The sequence below is a fragment of the Podarcis pityusensis genome (genome assembly GCF_964106645.2).
Source record: "Podarcis pityusensis genome assembly, chromosome: Z".
NCBI lineage: Eukaryota > Metazoa > Chordata > Lepidosauria > Squamata > Lacertidae > Podarcis > Podarcis pityusensis.
In genome coordinates this window covers 13,924,610-13,945,685 of record NC_138044.1, presented here as the reverse complement: position 1 = coordinate 13,945,685, position 21,076 = coordinate 13,924,610, and the positions used below count along the sequence as shown (strand labels likewise).

General features: G+C 45.3%; 2 protein-coding genes across 4 annotated transcripts in view; both read right to left on the bottom strand.

The window, feature by feature from the left end:
- Positions 1-2,147, bottom strand: part of POMT1 (protein O-mannosyltransferase 1) — a 28,275-nt gene extending 26,128 nt beyond the window's left edge. The window contains exons 1-2 of one of the 3 annotated variants that reach the window (XM_080990209.1): positions 2,062-2,147; positions 344-488 (exon numbers count right to left, since the gene is read on the bottom strand). In XM_080990209.1, the coding sequence (XP_080846335.1) occupies positions 344-465 (122 nt within the window). In that variant the 5' untranslated portion in view covers positions 466-488; positions 2,062-2,147. Of the gene's footprint in view, positions 1-343; positions 489-1,931; positions 2,038-2,061 lie in introns of those variants that run through there. The other 2 variants (XM_080990211.1, XM_080990210.1) reach the window with 2 other exon arrangements.
- Positions 2,148-14,076: 11,929 nt separating this feature from the next.
- PRRC2B (proline rich coiled-coil 2B) overlaps positions 14,077-21,076 on the bottom strand; it is a gene marked incomplete at its 3' end in the record, with an annotated part of 58,218 nt that continues 51,218 nt past the window's right edge. The window contains 5 exon segments of the mRNA XM_080989524.1: positions 14,077-14,172; positions 15,191-15,367; positions 17,883-18,123; positions 19,015-19,142; positions 20,393-20,490. Coding sequence (XP_080845650.1) covers positions 14,077-14,172; positions 15,191-15,367; positions 17,883-18,123; positions 19,015-19,142; positions 20,393-20,490 — 740 coding nt within the window.

Below are 21,076 nucleotides of genomic sequence, written 5' to 3'. Positions count from 1 at the left end.
AAGCAACCTCCTATGTAACATTATATTTGACTGGGTAGGCTGCAAATTGCAAAGAGGAAGAAAATCCTGGAGAAGATGGAAGGTGGGGCAGTGTAACCTAGGCTGCAGATTTAGGATGTCATTATTAAAGGATTGGAACCCGCCTGTTATTCAGTTGATTTATTTTCTTTATTCACTCAGTAAAATATGTTTAGTCTGCCTTTCAACTTCAGTGGTGGCCTCCACAGAATGTGACATGGTGTTCTTACACAAAGGGCAAAACAAAACAACTGAGTTGGATCTTGGGGTGCAGGAGAACCACTGTCATTAAAAATATATATAAACAACCAAAGAATTTGCTTACACCACAGCACGAGGGTAGGACAGGGCCCACAACCGGCTTAATAATCCCACCACAGTCAAAACCACCAGATTCATGTTGATCTGCACGGAAAATACAATTGGGTGCTTCAGGAATTCTAGCATCTTGCCCGGCAGTTTTGTCAAGTCTAAAAGTAAAGAGAGCTGTTGTCATTATTTAAAAGAATATCGTTCCAGAAGGGGGAGCGGGGAACCTCAAGTCCAGGGACCAAATGCAGCCCTTGAAGCTTGTCTTCCTGGTCTCAGGATTTCTCCAAGTCACACCTCCTCTCCAGGTCACATTTCATTTCACCATCCCTGCTCTGTAACCTCCTTGGGTGTTTTGGCCTTACTAGGATACGTCCTTGAAAAGTGATACCTCTTTCTTGCCCAGATGTGTGTGTGTGTGTGTGTGTGTAGAAACCTATGCTTTTCCATGAGTCACATCCTCCGGACTGTCCACCCATAAAAGCAGCTTACTAGAAAAAGGCAGATATGATGCAGGCATCTGTGAATGGATGCTTTGGGCTCACCTTTTAATTCATTAAATCTGCAATCCATAAGCATCACTTAATTCAGTGTGCTCACTCTTTAGTAAATATGCACAGGAGTGCACCCAAACCCTTTGATTGATAAAATAGTATTTTATGGTGCACAGAGTTTGGAAAATTGGGTAACAGTGAGCTAGATGGACTACTGGTTAGACTGTGAAGGCAGCTTTGTATCTCTGATATCATCTTCTCCCTTATTTTTTCAGCCCAGGTCATTCTTTTTATTCTGAGTAGGCCCCCCTGAAATTAAATTAGTCATGCCATTCATTTCAATGGGTCTACTATGACCATAGTTGTCAACCTTCCCTTTTTTTTGCAGGAAATTCCCTTATTCCAGCGCTGCTTCCCGCTGCTTCCCCGGATTGTTAGATATCCCGTAGACTGTCCCTGGGACAGGTGAGGCTGCTGATCCCTTATTTTCGAGGCTGCTGATCCCTTATTTTCAAATCTGAAAGTTGACAGCTATGACTATGACTATGACTAACACTGGATATAATATACAGTCCACACACACAAACACCCCAACAGGTGCATATTTTATGCAAATTTATGGCCCTAAGCAAAAGACACCTCCAGGGTTTCCCAAACTTGGGTCTCCAGCTGTTTTTGGACTGCAATTCACATCATCCCTGACCATTGGTCCTACTAGCTTAGGATGATGGGAGTTGTAGTCTCAAACCAGCTGGAGACCCAACTTTGGAAAACCCTTCCCTTACTTCTCTGTTCCCTCAGCATCAAATATATTCTGCAGCTGGACAAGGAGGCTCCACTTAAATCTTTCCTCGTGCCTGAAGTGGCCTCCTCCCTATGTCCCCCTCCCAGATTAACCTCCCTTTCCCCTCCACGTGCGTCGCTTTCCCCTTGTTACCCCCCACCCGCGCGCATTTTATTTTTTAAAAACCGCATTTCTCGCCCCCGATCTGCCCCTCAGTAAAGCAGGACACAACTGTGCGCCTAAGAAAAGGCTCGTTTATATCTAAGCATCTTTTAACCCCGCCCCTCCCCAATCAAGACGAAGTATGGAAATTTAATTTCACCCACACAAAGCCAGCAAGCTGCTACCTTTTCTTCCTTCCTCTCTCCGCTCTTTCCCACCCCTCACCCCCCCCCCGCGCAAGAAATGCGGCCGTCCTGCCTTTACTGTACTGATGAAGCGGAGCCTGGGCCGTACCACTTTTAATAAAAGGGAGGGGGCCACGAGAGACGGCTCACTTCCATCAGGAGAGCTACCAAGGAGGACGCGAGGCAGGATGTGACGTCACCAGCACTACCCCGAGGTGGGCGGGATGAGAGGCAAAGGGCGGCTGTTTCCATAGCAACCCAGAGATACGGCCTAATATGCCTTCTGCGCAGAAGCTGCGCATTTCCCAAAGATTCATGCGAACTGTAGTTTATTAGAGTAGGTGAGAATCGTTGCTCCGTTAGAGAGGAACTACAGTTCCCATGATCCTCCGGAGGGCGGGGATTCAAGTTCTTTAAATGTATGGCATGGATCTCGCCTGTAAACATTAGGGTCAGATTCCCCAAGCTTGATTAAACGGTTGCTGCTTGTATTTAGATCCCGTGGAAATCAATGGGACAAATTAGTCATGACACCATCCCATTGATTTCAGTGGGGCTCAAAATAAACCCAGCTTAGGAGCTGTATACCCAATGAAATTCTTCTCAAGAGCAGAACCACTGACATTTATCAAACGTCAAGTTTGTCATCATGTCCATCAATTTCGGTGGGTTTACTCTTCGGAAGACGCGGATTTAGGGAGCGCTGCAGGAGGCGCCGCGACAATGATCCAGTAGGGAAGGCCGAGGGAGGGTCGCCCCGAAATTTGGTGTTGCACAGGGCAGCCGTTTCCACTCTGAGGCAGTAATGCTTCTGATACCAGTTGCCTGAAATTGCAGAACGGGAGTGCTCTGGTAATCCGATCTTGATCTTGTTGGCCTAAGGTCTTTATAGTCTGGACCTGAAGGCTCTTATGATGTTCATCCCACCAGATGTAGGGAAGAGCCTGTGGAGGATGCTGAGATTCTTCCATTGCTGGGGGGTTGGACTCGATGGCCCTTGGGGTCCCTTTCAACTCTACAGTTCTACTATGCAAGCATTTTGAAGCAAAATAGGGAGTGCAAAATGCCTGCTGCTGTTTGTGAGAGCTTGACAGATTAGTGACGTGTATGATGTGCAGCCTCATATTGCAACAGTTTGAATCAAGAAAGTAGGGCTTGAATCAGCACTGAGGTAACTGAGCATGTGCAGACTGCAAATGACAAAATCAGGTCTATGCAAGCATGAGCAGAGAACAAAGAAATGTAAACGGCAAAAGAATGTAATTCAGTTTTTTGTTTATAGAAAAGGACTGGGGTTCTCTGTTTAGAGACTGTCTCTGTCTTATTAGAATCATTCTATGGGGCTGTCCTTTGCTGCAGCAGAGAATAAACAGGGTGCCTAGCTGGGTGCCTTCCTTCTTGTATCTCATGGCTGCATCTTTTCTAAAATCCTACCTGGGAACAAACACCTACATTGTGGGGGGTTGGACTAGATGACCATCAGGGTCCCTTCCAACTCCACAATTCTATTATTCTAGTTAACTTGAACAGGAGGCAGTAATGACCACCAACCAGGATGGCTTTGAGAGAGGAATGGAGAAATTCATGCAGAAGGCTATCAAAACCTACTAGCCACGATGGTTTTGCCCAGCCTCCATGATTGGAAGGCAGTAATGCTCCTGAATACCAGTTGCTGGAAACCACCGAGGAGTGCTCCTGTGCTTGGGTGCTGCTTGTGAGTTTCCCACTGACATCTGGTTGACCACTATGAGAACAAAGTGCTGGATTAGATGGGCCACTGGCCTAATCAAGCAGGCTGTTGTGTTCTTGTAAAATTTACCTTTGGTCTGATACAGCAGAGCTCATACGGTCTGACCCACCTGTTAACCATGAACATGTGCTAATGCTGACAAGCGCACCATGGGGTTTTTTAAGGTTTTTTTTATTTAAATAAGGAGAATTCTTTCATATGGAAAGAGCTAATACAATCACATATTTGAAAGGAGAAACCATAGGAACTGAAATCAAGAAGAGGAAAGAGAGAGCTCGTTGCTGCCACCAGCCTGGCGATTTCTGTCATCAGAGACATCCAGTCCATGTTAAAAAGTTGTCCCAGAAAGGTTTTTTTTTTAAGGGGGAAAAAAAACCACGCCGAACATTAAAAGATATTTTAAGTTGTCAGTTGTCATTTCAAATATATGGTCTACATGAAAAGACAAATAGAAGGAAAGGCCCAAAAAAGAAAAAGAGTTTTACTGTACAGTTTGTGAGGTTAAAAGGAGTACAATACCCTCTTTCAGAAACGACAAATGCAATTTATACAGGACGAGGGGCATGGGGTGGGTGGGGAACTTGCTGCTTAAGAAATGTCTCAACATGCCAAAGCGAGTACCACACTGCTATTGCAATTCCCACGTAACTATTCAGATGGTTACATCTTGTAGAAAAAAACCACTGGACACAAGTAGGTCTTAAGTTACAAGCATACTATATCCTAAAATAGGACCCAGACCAGTTTCATTCTTCCCACACCTAGCAGTTCCACTGCTTCAAAATGATTTGTTCATCTCATTTGATGATTCTGCTTCATCTCATGAGCTTGTTTATCCATCCACACTCCCAATGGAAAAGGAGTTGCATCTTTGCATAAAATCAGAGGCTAACCATCACCACCACCCTGCATGCAACTCAAACGAGATGTAAGGGGTCCTTGCTGGAAGTGGGGGTGCAGCTGCCAGTTTAAAACAAAGAAAAAGGAGGCAACAGCTGAACTGCAAATCTATTCTTTTAAAAGTATAGCAAAAGGGGAGAATTACATCAGTTTGGAGCAGTCTTTCAAGAGGGGCAGAGGGAGGTATGCTTTAACACAATGAGTGGGCAGGGCCACAAACATAAATGAAATTCAGCAGGCAGAGAATTGTGTGGCTGCTGTTCTCATGCTGCGCAGGAGCTAGCCACGGATTATTCAACTTAAGGACTCCTTCACTTGAACCTGTGCAACTTCACCTTTAATTTTAGAGGGATATGCTGCAGCCTTTTCTCTGCTCCACAACTGGCCACAAACCGTGGCGTGAAAAGTAGCTAAGAACTCACAAGAGGGTTTTCAGGAGAAGGGAACCACTGCACAACGCAATGGAGGCGCAGAATCGAACACTATTTACACGTGACCGTAGCCTTAATAAAGCCTGCAGCTATGCCAGCTGGTTGGAAAACACAGTGATGCATCAGCTGCCATTGGGCTTAGAGCATGGCTGCCCCTTCTGCATCAGCCTCAGGAGCAAGACAATCCTGTCTCTGAGTGAAACATCTGCCGGAAGTAGAGGATGCATGCAGAGTCAGTTCCGGTGATAGGGGAGACTGAGGCAAAGCCCAGTCTTCTCTTCTATTGAATGGCGACAAAAAATACCCAGTTTGTGGAAGAGGAGCCCACTCACAGAAGATATCTCATTCACAACTGGTTTATTTCCATGGGTCAGCTGCCAGCACTATCACCAGAACTGACAAAGTCGCTGCACAAAAATGTAAGGAGGGAAGCAGAAGGCCACAGAGGTTTTATGAATCTGCTACCTCTTTCCAAATTGGTTATTATCCCCACCTTCAGCTGAAGAATGTAGCACTGAAAGAATCAAGAGACAAATTTCAACTTCTTCTTATTGATCCCCAACAGGTACTGTAAAAAACACAAAGTATATCTTTTTCTAAAGTGGAAGAAAAACAAGAAGACGTGGCAAAGAAGGGACATCATTTGCATTTTTGAAAAACAAGGGTGTAAAGGGACAGCTTTCCATGTGAAAAACAAGTCCTGTGAGCTGCAGGTAACAGTAATAATGCAAATTAAACCTGCCTGTCCCCAAAAAGAGGCAATGAAAAGTAAGAGGTTGCTTCTTGGCCTCTCCTTCACAGAGTAAATTCAGACATAATATATAAATAGAGCAGTGAAACATTTACTTCTTTTTTCACCTAGACCTACAACATCAAATACGTATAAATAAATTCTAGTGTTTTGTCTTGTTAAAAGAGGGTGACTTCCCCCACCGCCCCCCTCAATAGTAAGTACTGTATTTCTGATTAAATTTACACCAGGAGTTTCTGTGATATTTTGCATCTAGCAATAAACTCAAGCTCCACCAATGCCACCCTCCCCCTCGGCCTTGCGATTTGCAGAAGGACCATCTGAAAGTCATATACAAAAGAAAAAACAAGGTTTGTGTCTTCTTTAAAATAAAATTAAAAGGGCATCACAAGAGCGCTAAAGGTGCAAAGCAATATGCTGGTGAGAGCAGGATTTGAGTTTGTTGAAATTTAAAATCAGTCACAGCCCACCCACCCACCCCTAAAAAATCCAAGGAAGCATTTTTGTAATTGCTCATGATATTTCAAAGTAGCAGAGGCATCATGCAGAAGAAGAAAAAGAGCAAGATTATTCGGGAAATATTAACGTCACTGTCTTTGAAAAGGTGGGGTGGGGACAGGGTGAGATTCAGGGGGTGAGGAAAGAACTTCTGCAACTCCAATATTACTAAACTTCAAATCACTCTAAGATGCTAGAAGCATTGGGGGCAGCTCAGAAACCCAAGAAATAACCCTCTTGCTCCCCAGGAATGGCAATTTTATAAATTTATTTAAAAGCACCATCTATCTCAAGCCCCTTCCACGGTTTTCTATAAAGGAAAACAAACACGCAGACACACACAAAACGGTGAAGAGGAAACATTACCATGGCTGAGTTAAAACAAGCCTAGAAGTCAGGACTAAAGCTGTCCTATAAATGTCACGGTTTTTACCAAGCTTAAGAAATTAAAAACTCTTTTAAAAAAAGAAATCCAGGAGGGTGTTCCAAATCTTGCAAATCCTCTCCCCACCACCTCTCGCAAATCCTTCTTAAATACATTCTTTGTTCAAAACATTTGTCTTTGGAACCACCAGCAGAACAACCACCAGCAGAAAAAGGCCGTTAGGACAAATTTTCAAGTTACTGTCTACAAAAGAAAGAGAATTTTCCTTCTCCACTCTAGTGTTTTTAACAAGACAAATCTAAACAGGAAATAAGTGGAAGCAATTAGTCCACTTGAGACCTCTAGTATCTTTTAAAAACACAAAACCAGACATGAAAATGGAATCCAGTATAATCCTGCCTTTTCAGAGCATGGCGCATGGCCACTCTGCAAGTTATGAAGAGGTTACATTTGGTAGATACTAGAGTCACCCAAGTGCTCTAAAAGTAATTATTTGCAAAAGGGTGTGTGTTTGTGTGGATATGTGAGGGGAGAAGGAAGGAGGAAGGAAATAAAACTCTCCCACACACAGCGATTTCTTTCATTCGCAAGGAATCAAGCCTTTGATCTGCTGTTGTGTGTTGTGCAGAAGGAGGCTTCTACCATTTTGCTTCAGTGGTGGGCATGCATCTCAGCTACCAAAAGAAGTCCACTGGGTGGCATTGAACAAAGTTCTAATCAGAACAGACCTACTGAAATTAGCGTGCCTAAGTTAGTCAAGTCCATCAATTTCACGAGGTCTAACTGATAACTGTTGACACTGGAATCAACCCAATGACTCTCAACTAACTCAGATCACAGCAAGGCAAGAACTTCCTTGTGTAGAATCTTGAGGAGACCCCCTTGCTGCAAATCTAATTGCTTCCAGAATTTTTGTTTTTAAATATAAACAAAAACACCCCAACTCCACACAGATGATGACCAGATCAGGGTAGATCTCATGGAATAAACGTGCTGGCATTTCTGAAATGAGAGCAATGCTGGTTTTCTTGTTCTTTTTATACTGCAAGGGGCAGGCAGGCAGAAGAGACAACAACTGGAGCAGCTACTGGACCTACTATAAATGCCTTTCATAATGGTTTTTACTTTTAAAGCAAGTTCTGCTTCTAGTTTAACAAAGGGAACTCAAGGGAAGAGGAAGGAAATGAAGCATGTCCTAAGCCATCAAATGCCTTTACCTATCCCAAGTGTGGGGAACCTGTGGCCTTCCATATGTTGCTGAACGACAACTCCCATCAACCCCAGAAAGCATGGCCAATGGCTAGGGAACCGTCATTCAATAACAGGGCCAAAAGGGTTCCCCACACATTTATCCTATATTTTACTTGAAAGGATTTTAAAGAGCCAAGGGCTAATCCCTGCCCAAATGAGATCAAGCAGGCGCCTTCATTGTACTCTTTTTGGCACTTGCTAAAAACATTCGTGTTTAGACAAGCCTACCCTGATGCTTAGAAAGTTGAGGTAATTTTAATATGTTTGAGCATTTTAACTTACGGTTAAAATGGGTTGTAATTTTGCCTCAATTTTACTGTGTTGTTTTTTTTCACCTTTTGTAAACCGCTTTGAGGATTTTCTACAATCAAGCGGTATTTAAAGGTAAAGGGACCCCTGACCATTAGGTCCAGTCGTGACCGACTCTGGGGTTGCGGCGCTCATCTTGCTTTATTGGCCGAGGGAGCCAGCTTTATTGGCCGAGGGAGCTTCCGGGTCATGTGGCCAGCATGACTAAGCCACTTCTGGCAAACCAGAGCAGCGCACGGAAACGCCGTTTACCTTCCCGCCGGAGCGGTACCTATTTATCTACTTGCACTTTAACGTGCTTTCAAACTGCTAGGTTGGCAGGAGCAGGGACCGAGCAACAGGAGCTCACCCCGTCACAGGGATTCGAACCGCAAGCGGTATATCAATTTTATGAAATAAACAAATAAGGGCTAAGCATTGACACAGCCTCAATTTAAAAGGAGCGTAGAAAGCTCAACATATCACACAGGAACTGTTTTCCACACATCCCCTCTGCCCAAAGTGGGAGCACCCAGGTACATGATTTAGATTTGGGGGAGGGGGGTGTCATTTTTCAGAAGGCAAAGAGTAGAAGACAAGAAGAGAAGGAAATGCAAGGGAACTTAGAAACGTCCTGCTATAAAAACAAAGACACAGCATCCTGTTTTGCTTTAAAAACCTTGGAGGCCTGTTTTTTTTTGTTATTAAAAAATAAAATAAAATCCAGCACACTCCTGATCTCGTTACCGCTCAGCTGACACAAAGAGGAGAAGGGTGGGCTCCATCCCCCCAAAAGCGGTCACTGCTATTTGCAAGTGAGAGCAAGGAAAAGGAAAGAACAAAAGCCACCAGAGCCACTCAAGTCATTTTCGGGGAGGGGGGACAGCAGCAGCGGTACAGCAGGAATGGTTGCCTTTTGTTGTTGTCATTGGAAAGCAAGCAGGTCCACATCAAAATCCACGGCTCAAAGAACTGCTTTGTTGGGGGGAGGACTCTGACGAGACCAACGCTTCAGGCAGCTGACAGATAAGTTGCAGTAAAGCCGGGGAGGGTGGCAAGGAGTCTCAGCACAGCTGGTGGCCAGGGTGGAAAATGTGGAGTGATTTGCAGAGCCTTCTCACTCTCTCTTTCTATGGTGTGTGTGGAGTATAACAAAGCTGACTGGCATCCTGGGGCTGGGGAAGAGGGTGGGTTGGTGGCATAGTTGCTTAGGCCTTGCTCTCCTCCACTTTGACCGCCTGAGGCTTGATGGCTCCCGTGCGCACCGGTTTAATCAGACTGGCAGAAGGGGGCTCTGGAAGTTTCACCACTCCTAGGCTGCCTTTGCTTTCGTCCAGTCGCTGTTTTGCCTGCTGGGATATATGAAGGAGAGAGAGAGGGAGAATATGAAAACAAAGGAAGGAATTGGGCACCTGAGAGATCATGCTTGACCTGCAAGCACACTCAGTGCACTGAGACCCTCCAATCCCCTGCAATGAAAATATTTGCTTAGAATATAGTGATGCGGATTAAATCAGCCTTGCAAGTAAGTCTGGCATTTTTTAATTTTTTAAATACTAAGAGGCTAGTAGCCTGAGAGCTGCAAAGGGGGAGAAACACCCTTCTCTGTGGCTAGCATGGAAATGCAAGCTAATTATTAAAACGACAATAATGTACCCCTTCTAGCAAAGAAATGCTTTATTCCCTGTGGCCAGCATGGAAATGCCCACTCACAGAATTATTCGTTTATATGTACATTCAGATTATTTGGGGCAGAGTGCTCCTAACCTTCAAAAGGATATTATTACTACTAATAACAATTTCATGTATATCTGTATTTTTCCTCCAAGTTCAAGGTAGTTATATGGTTCTCCCCTTCCTCATTTAATTCCCACCCCCCACAGCCTGGGAGGGTAGATTACGTGAACAGGCAGTGAATGACCCAAGGCTACCCAGTGAGCTTCTTGCTTGAGGCAGGGATTTGAACTCTGGTCTCCCAACTCCTAGCCCAACACTCTAACCGCCACATCACACTGGCCCTCAGTGGACAGATGGGAGTGGAGGTGTCTCTGCCAGGAGTGGGGAGCCCTACTGCCAAGTGGGGGAGCCCACTGATAGAAAGTGCCCCCACAGCACGTGCAAGAATAGCAGGTGGAAACTATGGCTGCTGGTACCCCCTAAACGGGCAGCTTCAGGGGTGGAATGAAGTTCTGGGATGCTACGGGACCCAGAATAACGTCTGCAGCAGAAGGGTTTTCAGATGTCGCAGGCCTTCGATCAGGAACCCTGTGAAAATCATATCCACAACATACATATAACACATATTGAAAGAACATAGCTTCCTCCCCACAATCCTGGTAATGGCAGTTTACACTCTATAAAGCTACAATTCCCAGCACCCTTAACAAACAATAGCTCCCAGGATTCTTCTGGGGAAGTCATTTGTTTTAAATGTATATGCTTTGTATGTGACCCAAGCCTCATCCAAGTTTCAGGTGAAAAGAGGCAAGAGTAGGCCTTTCCCAGAATCCTCCTGGCCCAGAAAACCAGGTGACAGCAGAGAGCCAATCTCAAGCCACCAGTTTCTGCTGCTTGCCTCACGTCCCACCTACCCTCGCCTCACTGGTCTCTGCTCACCCCTTGGCAGCCATTGTGAAGAGGAATGTGGCAGCCATTGCAGCAGCCATTTTTGTGAGGACTACATACATACAAGGGAGCTTTTGCCTTTACCCTTACCTGCTGGATGTAATGCCCCTGCACAGAGTTCATATTGACGGCCGGTCCAGAGGGCTTCCCACTGGGGCTGGCAGAATTAGGCCTGCAGGGGGCGAAAAGAAAACACACACACACACAGACAGACACATACACACACACAAAGGTTAAGACAGAGCAAGCAAAGACAGAGGGAATCACCACCTCAAAAATCAAGAACGAGCTCAGCAGGCAGGCCCCGGAGGGGGCAGTCACAATTAAAAGAGGGTTGCCTGTGGACTCCACATTTTTTTTATCCACCTCACAGATGTTCAAGTGTTTGCCAGGAATCAGGGGCATGTTCCCCCCACCACGAGTCCTGTTTCATTTTACCTACCTCCCCACACTTCTGGAGCCCCGACATGTCCAGCACAATGCTCACCAACGATCCTTTCTCTGCTGAAATGTCAAAATTCCACCACAAAACAAAACAAAAATCAAATCAAATGCCGGCTGCCGGAACTGCGCAAATCCAGTGCCTCAGAGAGTCAAGACCCTTAATTTTATGTAACGCATCCCACAGACAAACAAAGTGCAGGAATGAAACATAGATAAACTAAACAGCCCAAAAGAGGCAAGGAAGGAGGCTCTGTGTCTCACATCCACACCGTACATTTAAAGTGCAATGATACCAAGTCACGGCTTTCCCCCAATGATTCAGGAGAGCTATTTATTAAAGCTGATTATAGTCTTTATGATACCTTACCCTTCATTGCCCTCACAGAGCTACAATTCTCAGAGTTACCTGGGAATAGAGATTGAGTGCTAAACCACTTTGGGAACAGTAGCTTTGTGAGGAGAATTAAGGGTCTCTTAACAACTTTCAGAACCCTTAACAAACTACAACTCTCATAATTCTTTTGGGGAAGCCATGATGTTTAAAGTGGTATCACAAGGCTTTATATGTAAGCTGTGAATGTGGCTTCAGTTACGGAAATGCCTTAAGCAACTCAAGAGGTTGGCATAACATTACTGAGTAAAATTCCTAGAAAATGTGACATTTGGGGCTGGATAATGAATCTCAGACCCAGAGGCCAAATGCAGTCTCCAAGGCCTTGCTTTCTGGCTCTCAGGACTTTCTCCAGGCCACACCTTCTCAGTGGTCTTGCCCTGCACCCTCCTTGAGTCTTTTTGCCTGGCTGGAATGTGTCCCTTGAACTGAGATTGTGCCTTTGCTTGTTTGGATGGGAGGACAGAGAGGTGTTTGTGCATGCAGAAATTAGTCAACTCTACAAAAGTAGTATTTATATTCATTGCTCTACTCCCTTTTATCTCAGGCCCTGACTACCACCAGTATGTGGCTCCCTGAAGGTGATCCATAAGTACTCAGAGCAGGTCTACTGAAATCAATGTAATGTTAGTCATGTCCATCAATTACAATAGGTCTATTCTGAGTAGGACTAACATTGGATGCAAGCAGGAATTCCCAGACCCCAAGAGGAGTGCCCTTGTTCAGCCTTGAAATCTCTTTGAGAATAAAATATGGGCCATGATGGAGTCATTTCCTTTACCCAGCCCTCTTCTGCATCTGGCTCCTAGAAGGCTGCCCATGAGGAAATGTGGCCCCCACCTCTGATTTAGCACTCTGGTGCGCATGAACCTGAGTGTTAGGTATGAAGTATACCTTGTGGCTTAAAAACCAAGGGTTGCTTTCAACTAAGCCCTACTCATGGTAGACCCACTATAATTAATGAACTCAAGTTAGTCATGTTTATTAACTTCAGTAGGTATACTCTGAGTAGGACCAGCACCAGATACCACCCAAATTCTGGTTTACAGAGCAGACCAGCTTCATAAACCATGGGTTGAAGCTGGCTTGTTAAGAACCTGACTAGGGTTGTTTTAAATCACAGTCTGTGGTCTCTATGCAAGGACAACCCAAGACTCATGGAAACTGAAACTACACAGAGCAGAAAGCTTTCTCCTGGACACATGGGAGGAGGAGAGAGCATCTGAGCCTGAGTTCACTTAGGCTCATTCCCGCTCATGCATGTAGTACTAAACCATGGTGAAATGAGGACCAGCTCAGCCTGACTGGCTCTTTTACATCAAGTGTAGGGGGACCTGTAGCTCTCCATCAACCCCAACCAACCAAGCTCAAGCAGGCAAAGGATTATGGATCCAACCCAATGGATCTGAAGCAAGCTTTTTAGATCAGGTGTGGGGAACCTGTGACCATCCAGATGTTGCTGGACTACAACTTCCATCATCTGAGACCACTCTCGTGTTGCTTGGCTGGGGCTGATGGGAGTTGCAGTCCAACCACACAGCTTCTCCATCCCTGTGCTACCAAAGTAAATGTGCAAGAAGCATCCCCATCCAGGTTAGAGGAAAGGCAAGCTGCCTCGTACAGAGACAGAACACTAGTCTACCTAGCTCAATACTATCTACACTGAAAGGCAGTGGTTTTCAGAGAGCGAGTCTACCTGCCATCCTTACCTGGAGATGCCTTTAGGAATTGAACCAGGAACCTTCTGCATACAAAGCAGATGCTCTGCCCCTGAGCTAGGATCCTTAGTCAAATAATGCTATCAATATCCACAGCTATTTATACAGCCAATTAAAACGCCAAGCAATCATAATTGTTGACAGCGGGACAGGGAAAATGGTTTCAGAAGGGGAATCTTTCACACTGGAGATGCTGGGGATTGAATCTGGGACCTTCTGCAGGCAAAGCAGGTGGAATATTATTTACCCACAATCTTTCCCTTCTGTAAGCAAAAACAGCGGGGATGTCTTTTTAAGGTTACACTTCCCCTCTGCAGATTTTACGACTGTATTAGAAATAATAAAATGTTAAAAATCTGCAAATGAGAAAATCAGGGGCACCTTTTCAGGAGATCATTAAAATAAAACCTGATTAAGCTAACTGGATCTCACTAAATGCAACTCAGAGGAGACCAATGAAATTAAGGTTAGGCATACCCATCAATTTCAGTGGATTGACTGAGTAGAACTAACACTGGATAGAACCCCTAAATAAACCTTGTTTAACATATAAGTTTCTTAAGATTAGAATTAAATTAACAAATTTCATAGGCATTTATACATGCAAATTTGGGAGGGGGAACCTTTCCCTTTCCCTGCTCTCTCTCCATCCCACTCAACAAAAATAAACCTGCAGCAATCAAAACTGTATTTCACCTGTATGTGTGAGGCGATGGAATGGACCCTGCTGTGGGAGCATTCTGTTTTGCATCTGCAAAGTGGAATCCTTTCATTTCTACATGCGAGGACTGGAAGGAGAAAGGAACAGGTTGCAGGGTTATTTCCTTTTCACAAAAATACTTCACCATCTTGAGGATGGGAAAGAGATTCTGGCTCAGTTTCAGACATTATCCCAAACCATAGGCCCCAGCTGCACTATACATTTAAAGCAGTTATCATGCCATGTCCAACAGTCATGGCTCCCCACAGACCAAAGAATCCTGGGAGCTGTACTTTGTTAAGGGTGCTGAGAGCTGTTAGGAGACTCCTGTTCTCTTCTCAGAGCTACAATTCCCGGAGTGGTTTAACAGTCAATTCCTCTTTGCGGGGAACTCCAGGAACTGTAGCTTTGTGGAGGGGAATTGGGGATCTTCTAAGAACTCTCAGCTCACTTAACAAACTACACTTCCCAAGATTCTTTGAGTGAAGAAAAGACAAGACATGCCTTAAATGTACAGTGCAGAGGGGACACGACAGTCACAATTACAGACCAATTCTCTTCCATGACTTTGTCTAATCTCCTTACCACATTGTGGAGGAATGAGCGCTACATGTTAGGGATACATCGTGTGGCACAGTACTTCCTACTGTCTGTCCAGAATCTACTGCCAAACAAATTCACTCTGGATGACCTCGAGTTCTACTGCAGTGGCAGAGATGGGATTTGAGTCTCTCCAGATCATTCATGACTTTATAAAAACCTGTTTCACATCTCTCTCTCTCTTAGTCATCTTTCTCCCCCCCCCCCCCCAACCTTTGAGATAAGTAAGAAAACCCAAGTTGCTTGGCAAATGACAACTGCGAGGTAACTGGAAGCCAATGCAGATCTTGTTAACATGCTCGCCACACTCCTAAATCTGTCAGGAGATGAGATGCCATATGAATTGCTTGAAGCTTCTTAGAATGAGTTCAAGGGCAACTCCATGCAGGGTGCATTACAGTAGTGTAGCCTCGAGGTTGTGAATTTGAAAAAGTATGTTAATAATAGAAATAGGTTATTTTAAAAAAAAATCAATTAACATATATACACACCCTGTGGGTCCTTACCTCCCTGCTCGAAGCAAGGACAGGCGGCTGAGAACCAGGCGAGAGAATTCTGCGAGGAGCTCCAACAGACAGGTTCTGGCCTTGGGGGAGCTGGATGGACTGTGGCAATATCAGGGGCTGTTGGCCAGAACCGTAACGGGCCATCGGGAGCTGGGAGCCCGGCATTGACATTGTTAGCTGCGTGTTAATGAGCAGACAGTTACTTGAGAGGCAATAATGAGAAGTAGCCACAATGCTGCTTCCCAGGGACCATAACAGTTTTGGCGTTGGGAATAGCTAATTCCCAAGATAAAAACTTTTTGTCTTTTGAGAAGTGCCCAGGGGACCACCACCACCCCCGGTCTCTTCTCACCAACCCCTCCCCTGGATCATCCCACCCAGACAAAGAATGCACACACACACACACCACTTTTCCAAGGAATCTGGCAAAATAATTCACCTGAGCCTTGAAACGCACATAGAGATGAAAGAGGAAACGAGAAAGAACATTGTTCTTCCAACTTCCGCCTTCTGTTCTATGCACTTTTCACGGGGCAAAAGACAACCACCAGACCACATCACTGATACAACTTTTTTGCTGTAGTCACTTAGTAGCCTTCTATCTCCTACAGCAATTGCATTTATTCTCTGTATAGAAGATTACTATCAATGAATTGTTTGATTCTTGTATTTCTGTCTTATATGAGCTATGTACTGAGTGAACCTACAAACTACTAAATTTCTAGCTTATCTGTCTGCATGAAGGAAAGGTAATATAACGGAGCAAGACAGTTTTAACCCCTTGACCGGTGGCCTCTCTTTCTGTATGCGTGCTAAGAGCTAATGACGTATTGTGTTTGGAAAACCCTGTAAAAGCATTGTTAAAATGTGTCTCTGGGGCAGTTCCCTAAACTGGTGGTTCACTGAACTACTGGTTTTGGACGCTGCTCTACTGCAACAGCTCCTCTAACAAATTGGGTCCCTACCGGATGATGAGTTTGTATATCTCTCTTGGTTGCGTTTTTCTTTAAGGTGTTATTCCCTCACCTGGGCATGAACCATTAAGATGTGGCTTACAAGTAAATTCTTACCACATCATGACCAAAGGAGCAGCAAGAGGGGAGGGGGCTAAGAGGCTTTGTAGGGACCAAAGGAAGGTCTCAAGGGCGCCACTGGGCGCGTGGGAGTACCACTGGTGACCCCTGGTTTAAACCATGTTTCCTGGATCATACACAATGACGAGCCAGGAAAGTGAAATTAAACCATGGTTTATCCGCCTTCCCAGCCGCACATGAGGAAGAAATGAGGGGAGAGCATATACAGAATGCCCAACCACTAATTCCTTCCTCCAGCCAACGGTAATGTTTGCTGATATTTAATACTTTTCACAAAAAAGATGCTTTGTAGTGGTGAAAGGATTCTGCAGGGATAAAACCTCCCCTCCCCATCTGCCTCTCAGTTTCCTCCAACCGTGTCTACAAGAGTATCTCATCCTGAAGTCTTCTGTTTGCTATAAAAGGATTAAGCCGCGCACCAACTTTCCGCCAAATTATCTTAAGTGCTTCAATGCCAGATGGCCTTTCAAAGGGGCCTTCCCAACCCTGTTACAGTTTGTTTCCTGAAAGCAACGAGCGTCTTGAAGAGCCACATTAAAAACATGCTTGCTGTTGCATCTGGATCAATTTACTCCTCATATATTCCAATTTTAAAAGGTAAGAGAAGCATAGCTCAGAGAAGCTGGAAGTAATCTGACGTCTGAACAACTCACACAGGTAAAACTGGGGTGTTCAGATAAAAGCAACCAGGTCTATACAGGGGTGGCGAAGCCTCAGGCTCAGGGGCTAACTGCAGCCTCCCCATCTGGCTCTTGGCTCCCTCGCCAGGTCACCAGTCCTGTTGCTGCAGTTCTTTTGTTTGACTGGAATGTGTCCTCGATTATGCTGGATGGCAGTGGGGGTTATGTTGGATGGCAGTGGGGGTGGCAGAAGGACCCTCCACACACACACACACACACATCCACATGACTGGAATGTAGACTACTATTATACACACAGTTCCTGCTTTCCAAACATAATGTGTTCCCAGGAAATTGTTCACTAGGTGAGCTGATGATTTCCATTATTTCCTATGGGAACCTTTCTAGTACATGCTTTCTCCCTCCATACTTTTTGCCTTAAGCTGCTGCAAAAGCCAAACAAAAATGGGATTTGTCTGATCTCCCTCCCTTTCTGCTCGAAACTGCTGCTGCCGACCAGCCATTTGGCTAACTAAATCAGCCATTTGTGTTGTGAGCTTTGGGTGATAATTCTTTGTGTCTGGATAACTAAGATTTCAGAGAGCAAGCGTTCTGGTAGCGGGACCTGCATGTACAAAGAACCACACACACACACAAAACTGGAGATGCTCCCCAACCCCACCTCTATACTTCTGTGCCAGTTCTAAAACAGCAAACTAAGCAACTTTTGAAAACCATCTGTGTCCATGAAACCCCTCTGGTGCGAACAGAAGAATATCAGCACCTGTCTACTCTACTATCTTTTTAGACATGCGCAAAGGCAAGCTTCATGTCTCAAGCCACATTTTGGCAAATGTTTTTTCCAGGCAGGAAGCTAGCAACTCCTTATCAATGCAAGCACAGGAGTGGGGGGGTTGGGAAGAGACAGAATGATACGCACACTGAGCACCAGCCTCATGACAGCAGCAGCGCCCTGACCTGTGTAAGCTGCGATTCCATCATCTGTGAGGCTCCCATACCGGGAGCCTGGTTGATCTGGCCTTCATACACCAGGGTCTGGCTCCCGTTAACTGGCTGATAAGGGGATCCGGATTGAGTTTTCACCATTTCCAAAGGCTGCATGCCTGGGAAGGCGGAATATGGAGGCTTCAGGGCAGTGCCCCCAGTCAGGACCACGGTGTTGGGTTGGGAGAGGCTGGGATGCATGTAGACCTGAGACCTAAAAGGATGCAAGGCAGATGTGCACAAACCTCAGTGTTTGCCTTGAGTTTGCTGATACCTTCCTTTCGTGCATAGGTGGTACTGTTTTGGCCACGTCTGAGTGAGACATTGAGGTAGGATTTAGGAATGTTGGCTGCCAGCTCTGGGTCTCTGCTATTCATATCCAACTTCTATGCTCCAGGTTATGTACACAGTATATTTTACAACTCTATAAAGTCCTGTGCCAAGAGGAGAATTCCGTATCCTGTGCAAATTCATTTAATTGTGTTTTGCCCAGCCTTCTTGGGCCTCAGGGCCCTTTTGTGTATCTGAGAAACTGTTGTGGGGACCACAACATTTCACAGAAGGGAAAACAGGTAATTCTAAGAACCTTCTCTCTCTCTCTCTCACTCACACACACACACACACACAACCACCACCAACATAAACAAGCGTCCTATCTACACACTCAAAATAAATAATAGAGACCAAAAAAGCAGGGAATGCCTGTCCCCCCCATAAAAAACCCCCAAACGTTTTTTAAAAACGGGTTGATCAGAGCAGAGGGGCCAAGCGGGTAGTAGTTTAAGGGTACCAGTCTGGGGACCCCAGATGTAGGGTTGTAGTCAATGCTAGTCCCACCCAGAGTAGACCTACTGAAATTAAGTCGTGACCCACTCATTTCAGTGTGTCCAAACAATCAATCATCAAACATTTATATAATTTCCATTCTGCTTCCACTACTAAGAAAACCTACTGCTAATTTCCCTTGCTTATGTGAAACAGGGGTATGGGGGGTCCCCCCCCCCCGAAGCAGCATTTCATTCTCTGAAGAAGTCGATTGAGCCCTAGCCGACTGGGGGGGGGGGGGAGAGGGGAGGAAGGAGGGACTTGCTTGGGATCCCATTACCTGAAGGGCTGGATTGAGCTATAGATCTCCTGGGACTGTGAAACAGGAAGGCCACCTCTCAGACTGAGTTGAGCCTGGGCTTGCAAGGACGTGTGAAGAGAGAGGGGGATCTGCTGAGCAGCTGCAGCCTACAAAGAGTATGAAAAAACAACAAGAAGGTGAGATCAAGGCAGCAAGCTTCCTGGACCAAAAGGGAAGGGAAGCATCTTGTGGCGCAGACTACCATTTCTGCCTCCATGAAAACCTGCTGCTCTTGACTTCATATCCCTCTCCCTCTTTGGGTTCCCTCCTCTCTATTATTTACTGGCAAATACCCATCAGGTGATGGCATTCATGGCTTCAAGCCTCTTGGCAGGCAGTTGGAATTATTCAAAAGCACTCAAAACTCTCTGATTTTGGCAACAACAGGCAAAGAATGAGCTACAGCTAGGTGCATGCAGCAGAGCTAACACTCTAAGTCTGATAAATGCCAACTTTCACATGCAAGCACTGCCAATCCCACATAGAATTCTGCAAAAGTCTAAAAAGAGGTATATCTATTTCTTCACTTTTAGGCAGATGGTAGGGGAGGCTGCTGCTGTAGCTATCAACGTTCACCAGCACCATCTCAGTGTTTTGAGACGAGCCCCCAAATCTGCCTGGCAGCTCTGTCATCATGCAAGATTGTCAAAGGTTTTTATTCCTTTTTGTTTTTGCACCTTGTCTTGCTGTTTGCTGTTCTGGACTCATTTTGGAGGAAAGGCAGGGTAAAAATCCAGGGCCGTATGCAACACTCTCTGTCTGCCAGTGGACGGGCGAGCTTTAATGTTAAGCAGAGGAGGAATCCAACACAAGAGCCGCAACAGCAGAAACTAGCCAGGGAACAGGTTGTGCAATGTTTTGTGCAACTAAGTCACCAGCAGCCTGCTTGGATGCATTCTCTTGCACAGCAATGTTCCACCACTGGTGCAAAACATTTTTGCCAGTGGAAACACATATACCGCTAAGAGGATTTAACTCAGTGCTACATTGGTTAAAACTCCTTAGAATCAGCCATCAACTTTTCCAGGTCCAGAATCCACCTTTAACCCAAAAATGTATCTGAGGACCTGTTTCTTAATCTCCTGCCCCTATATATTTGTTCAGCCGTGGTGCTGCTGCCATGACCTACCACAGAAAGGACAACAACCCAGTGGTGGATCTCAACCCACCAGTCAAAGACCAATGCCTTAGATGGTGATGATTATGAAGATAATAACACTCCTTGATAACACATTTGCACAAACGCAGCAATAAGAACAACTTCCCTTAATAATACATATGCACAGGCCCAGTCATAATAAATAAAATATTAACAACGTTCCTGGATAACATATCTGCACAGACCCAGTTGACTTGCCTGCTGGTAGCTCTGCTGTTGGGGTATTGTCTGGGGGACGAGACGTGGCTGGCTGGCAAAGACGTGTCCATCTAGATACAGGGGTGGGATGTGGTTACCTAGAATCATATTTTTTTCAGAGAGAGGGGGGGAAATGGCAAACAGTTAATCCCATTCACTCCGGAGAGGCGGGGAAGTGGGTAGAAGAAGGCGTTTCTGCTCACCATCTCCCTTCCACCCGGCCATCAAAGATACAGGGGTCCCACCCCATACTGAACTCCAGAATCCTACTTCTGCACTCCTTTGCCATAACGGTCCTAAATGCAAAGGGAGGCAGGTTAATGGGGCAGGAAAAGAAGGGGGAAAGTGACCTACGAAAAGGGCACACACGTCTGTCCTCTTTCCCACCTGTTTTGAGTATTCCTAGACTGCCCTTCATATGACTGGATAAAAAGCTTTCAGGGAATACAAGCAAATAGCATTTCCTTTCACCAGACACACTCCCACATTACGGATCTCAAAGGGTTGCAAATCTGATGCCGGTCCTACTCAGGGCAGACCCGCTGAAATGAATGGACATAACCCATTTAGTCTTATTGATTTCAATGGATCTGTTCCAAGTAGCACACAACCCTTAGCAAAGTATTACTAGAAATCATGACGTAGTTGGAATGGGTTGTATCCTCCTTGTGGTCTTGTTCAAAG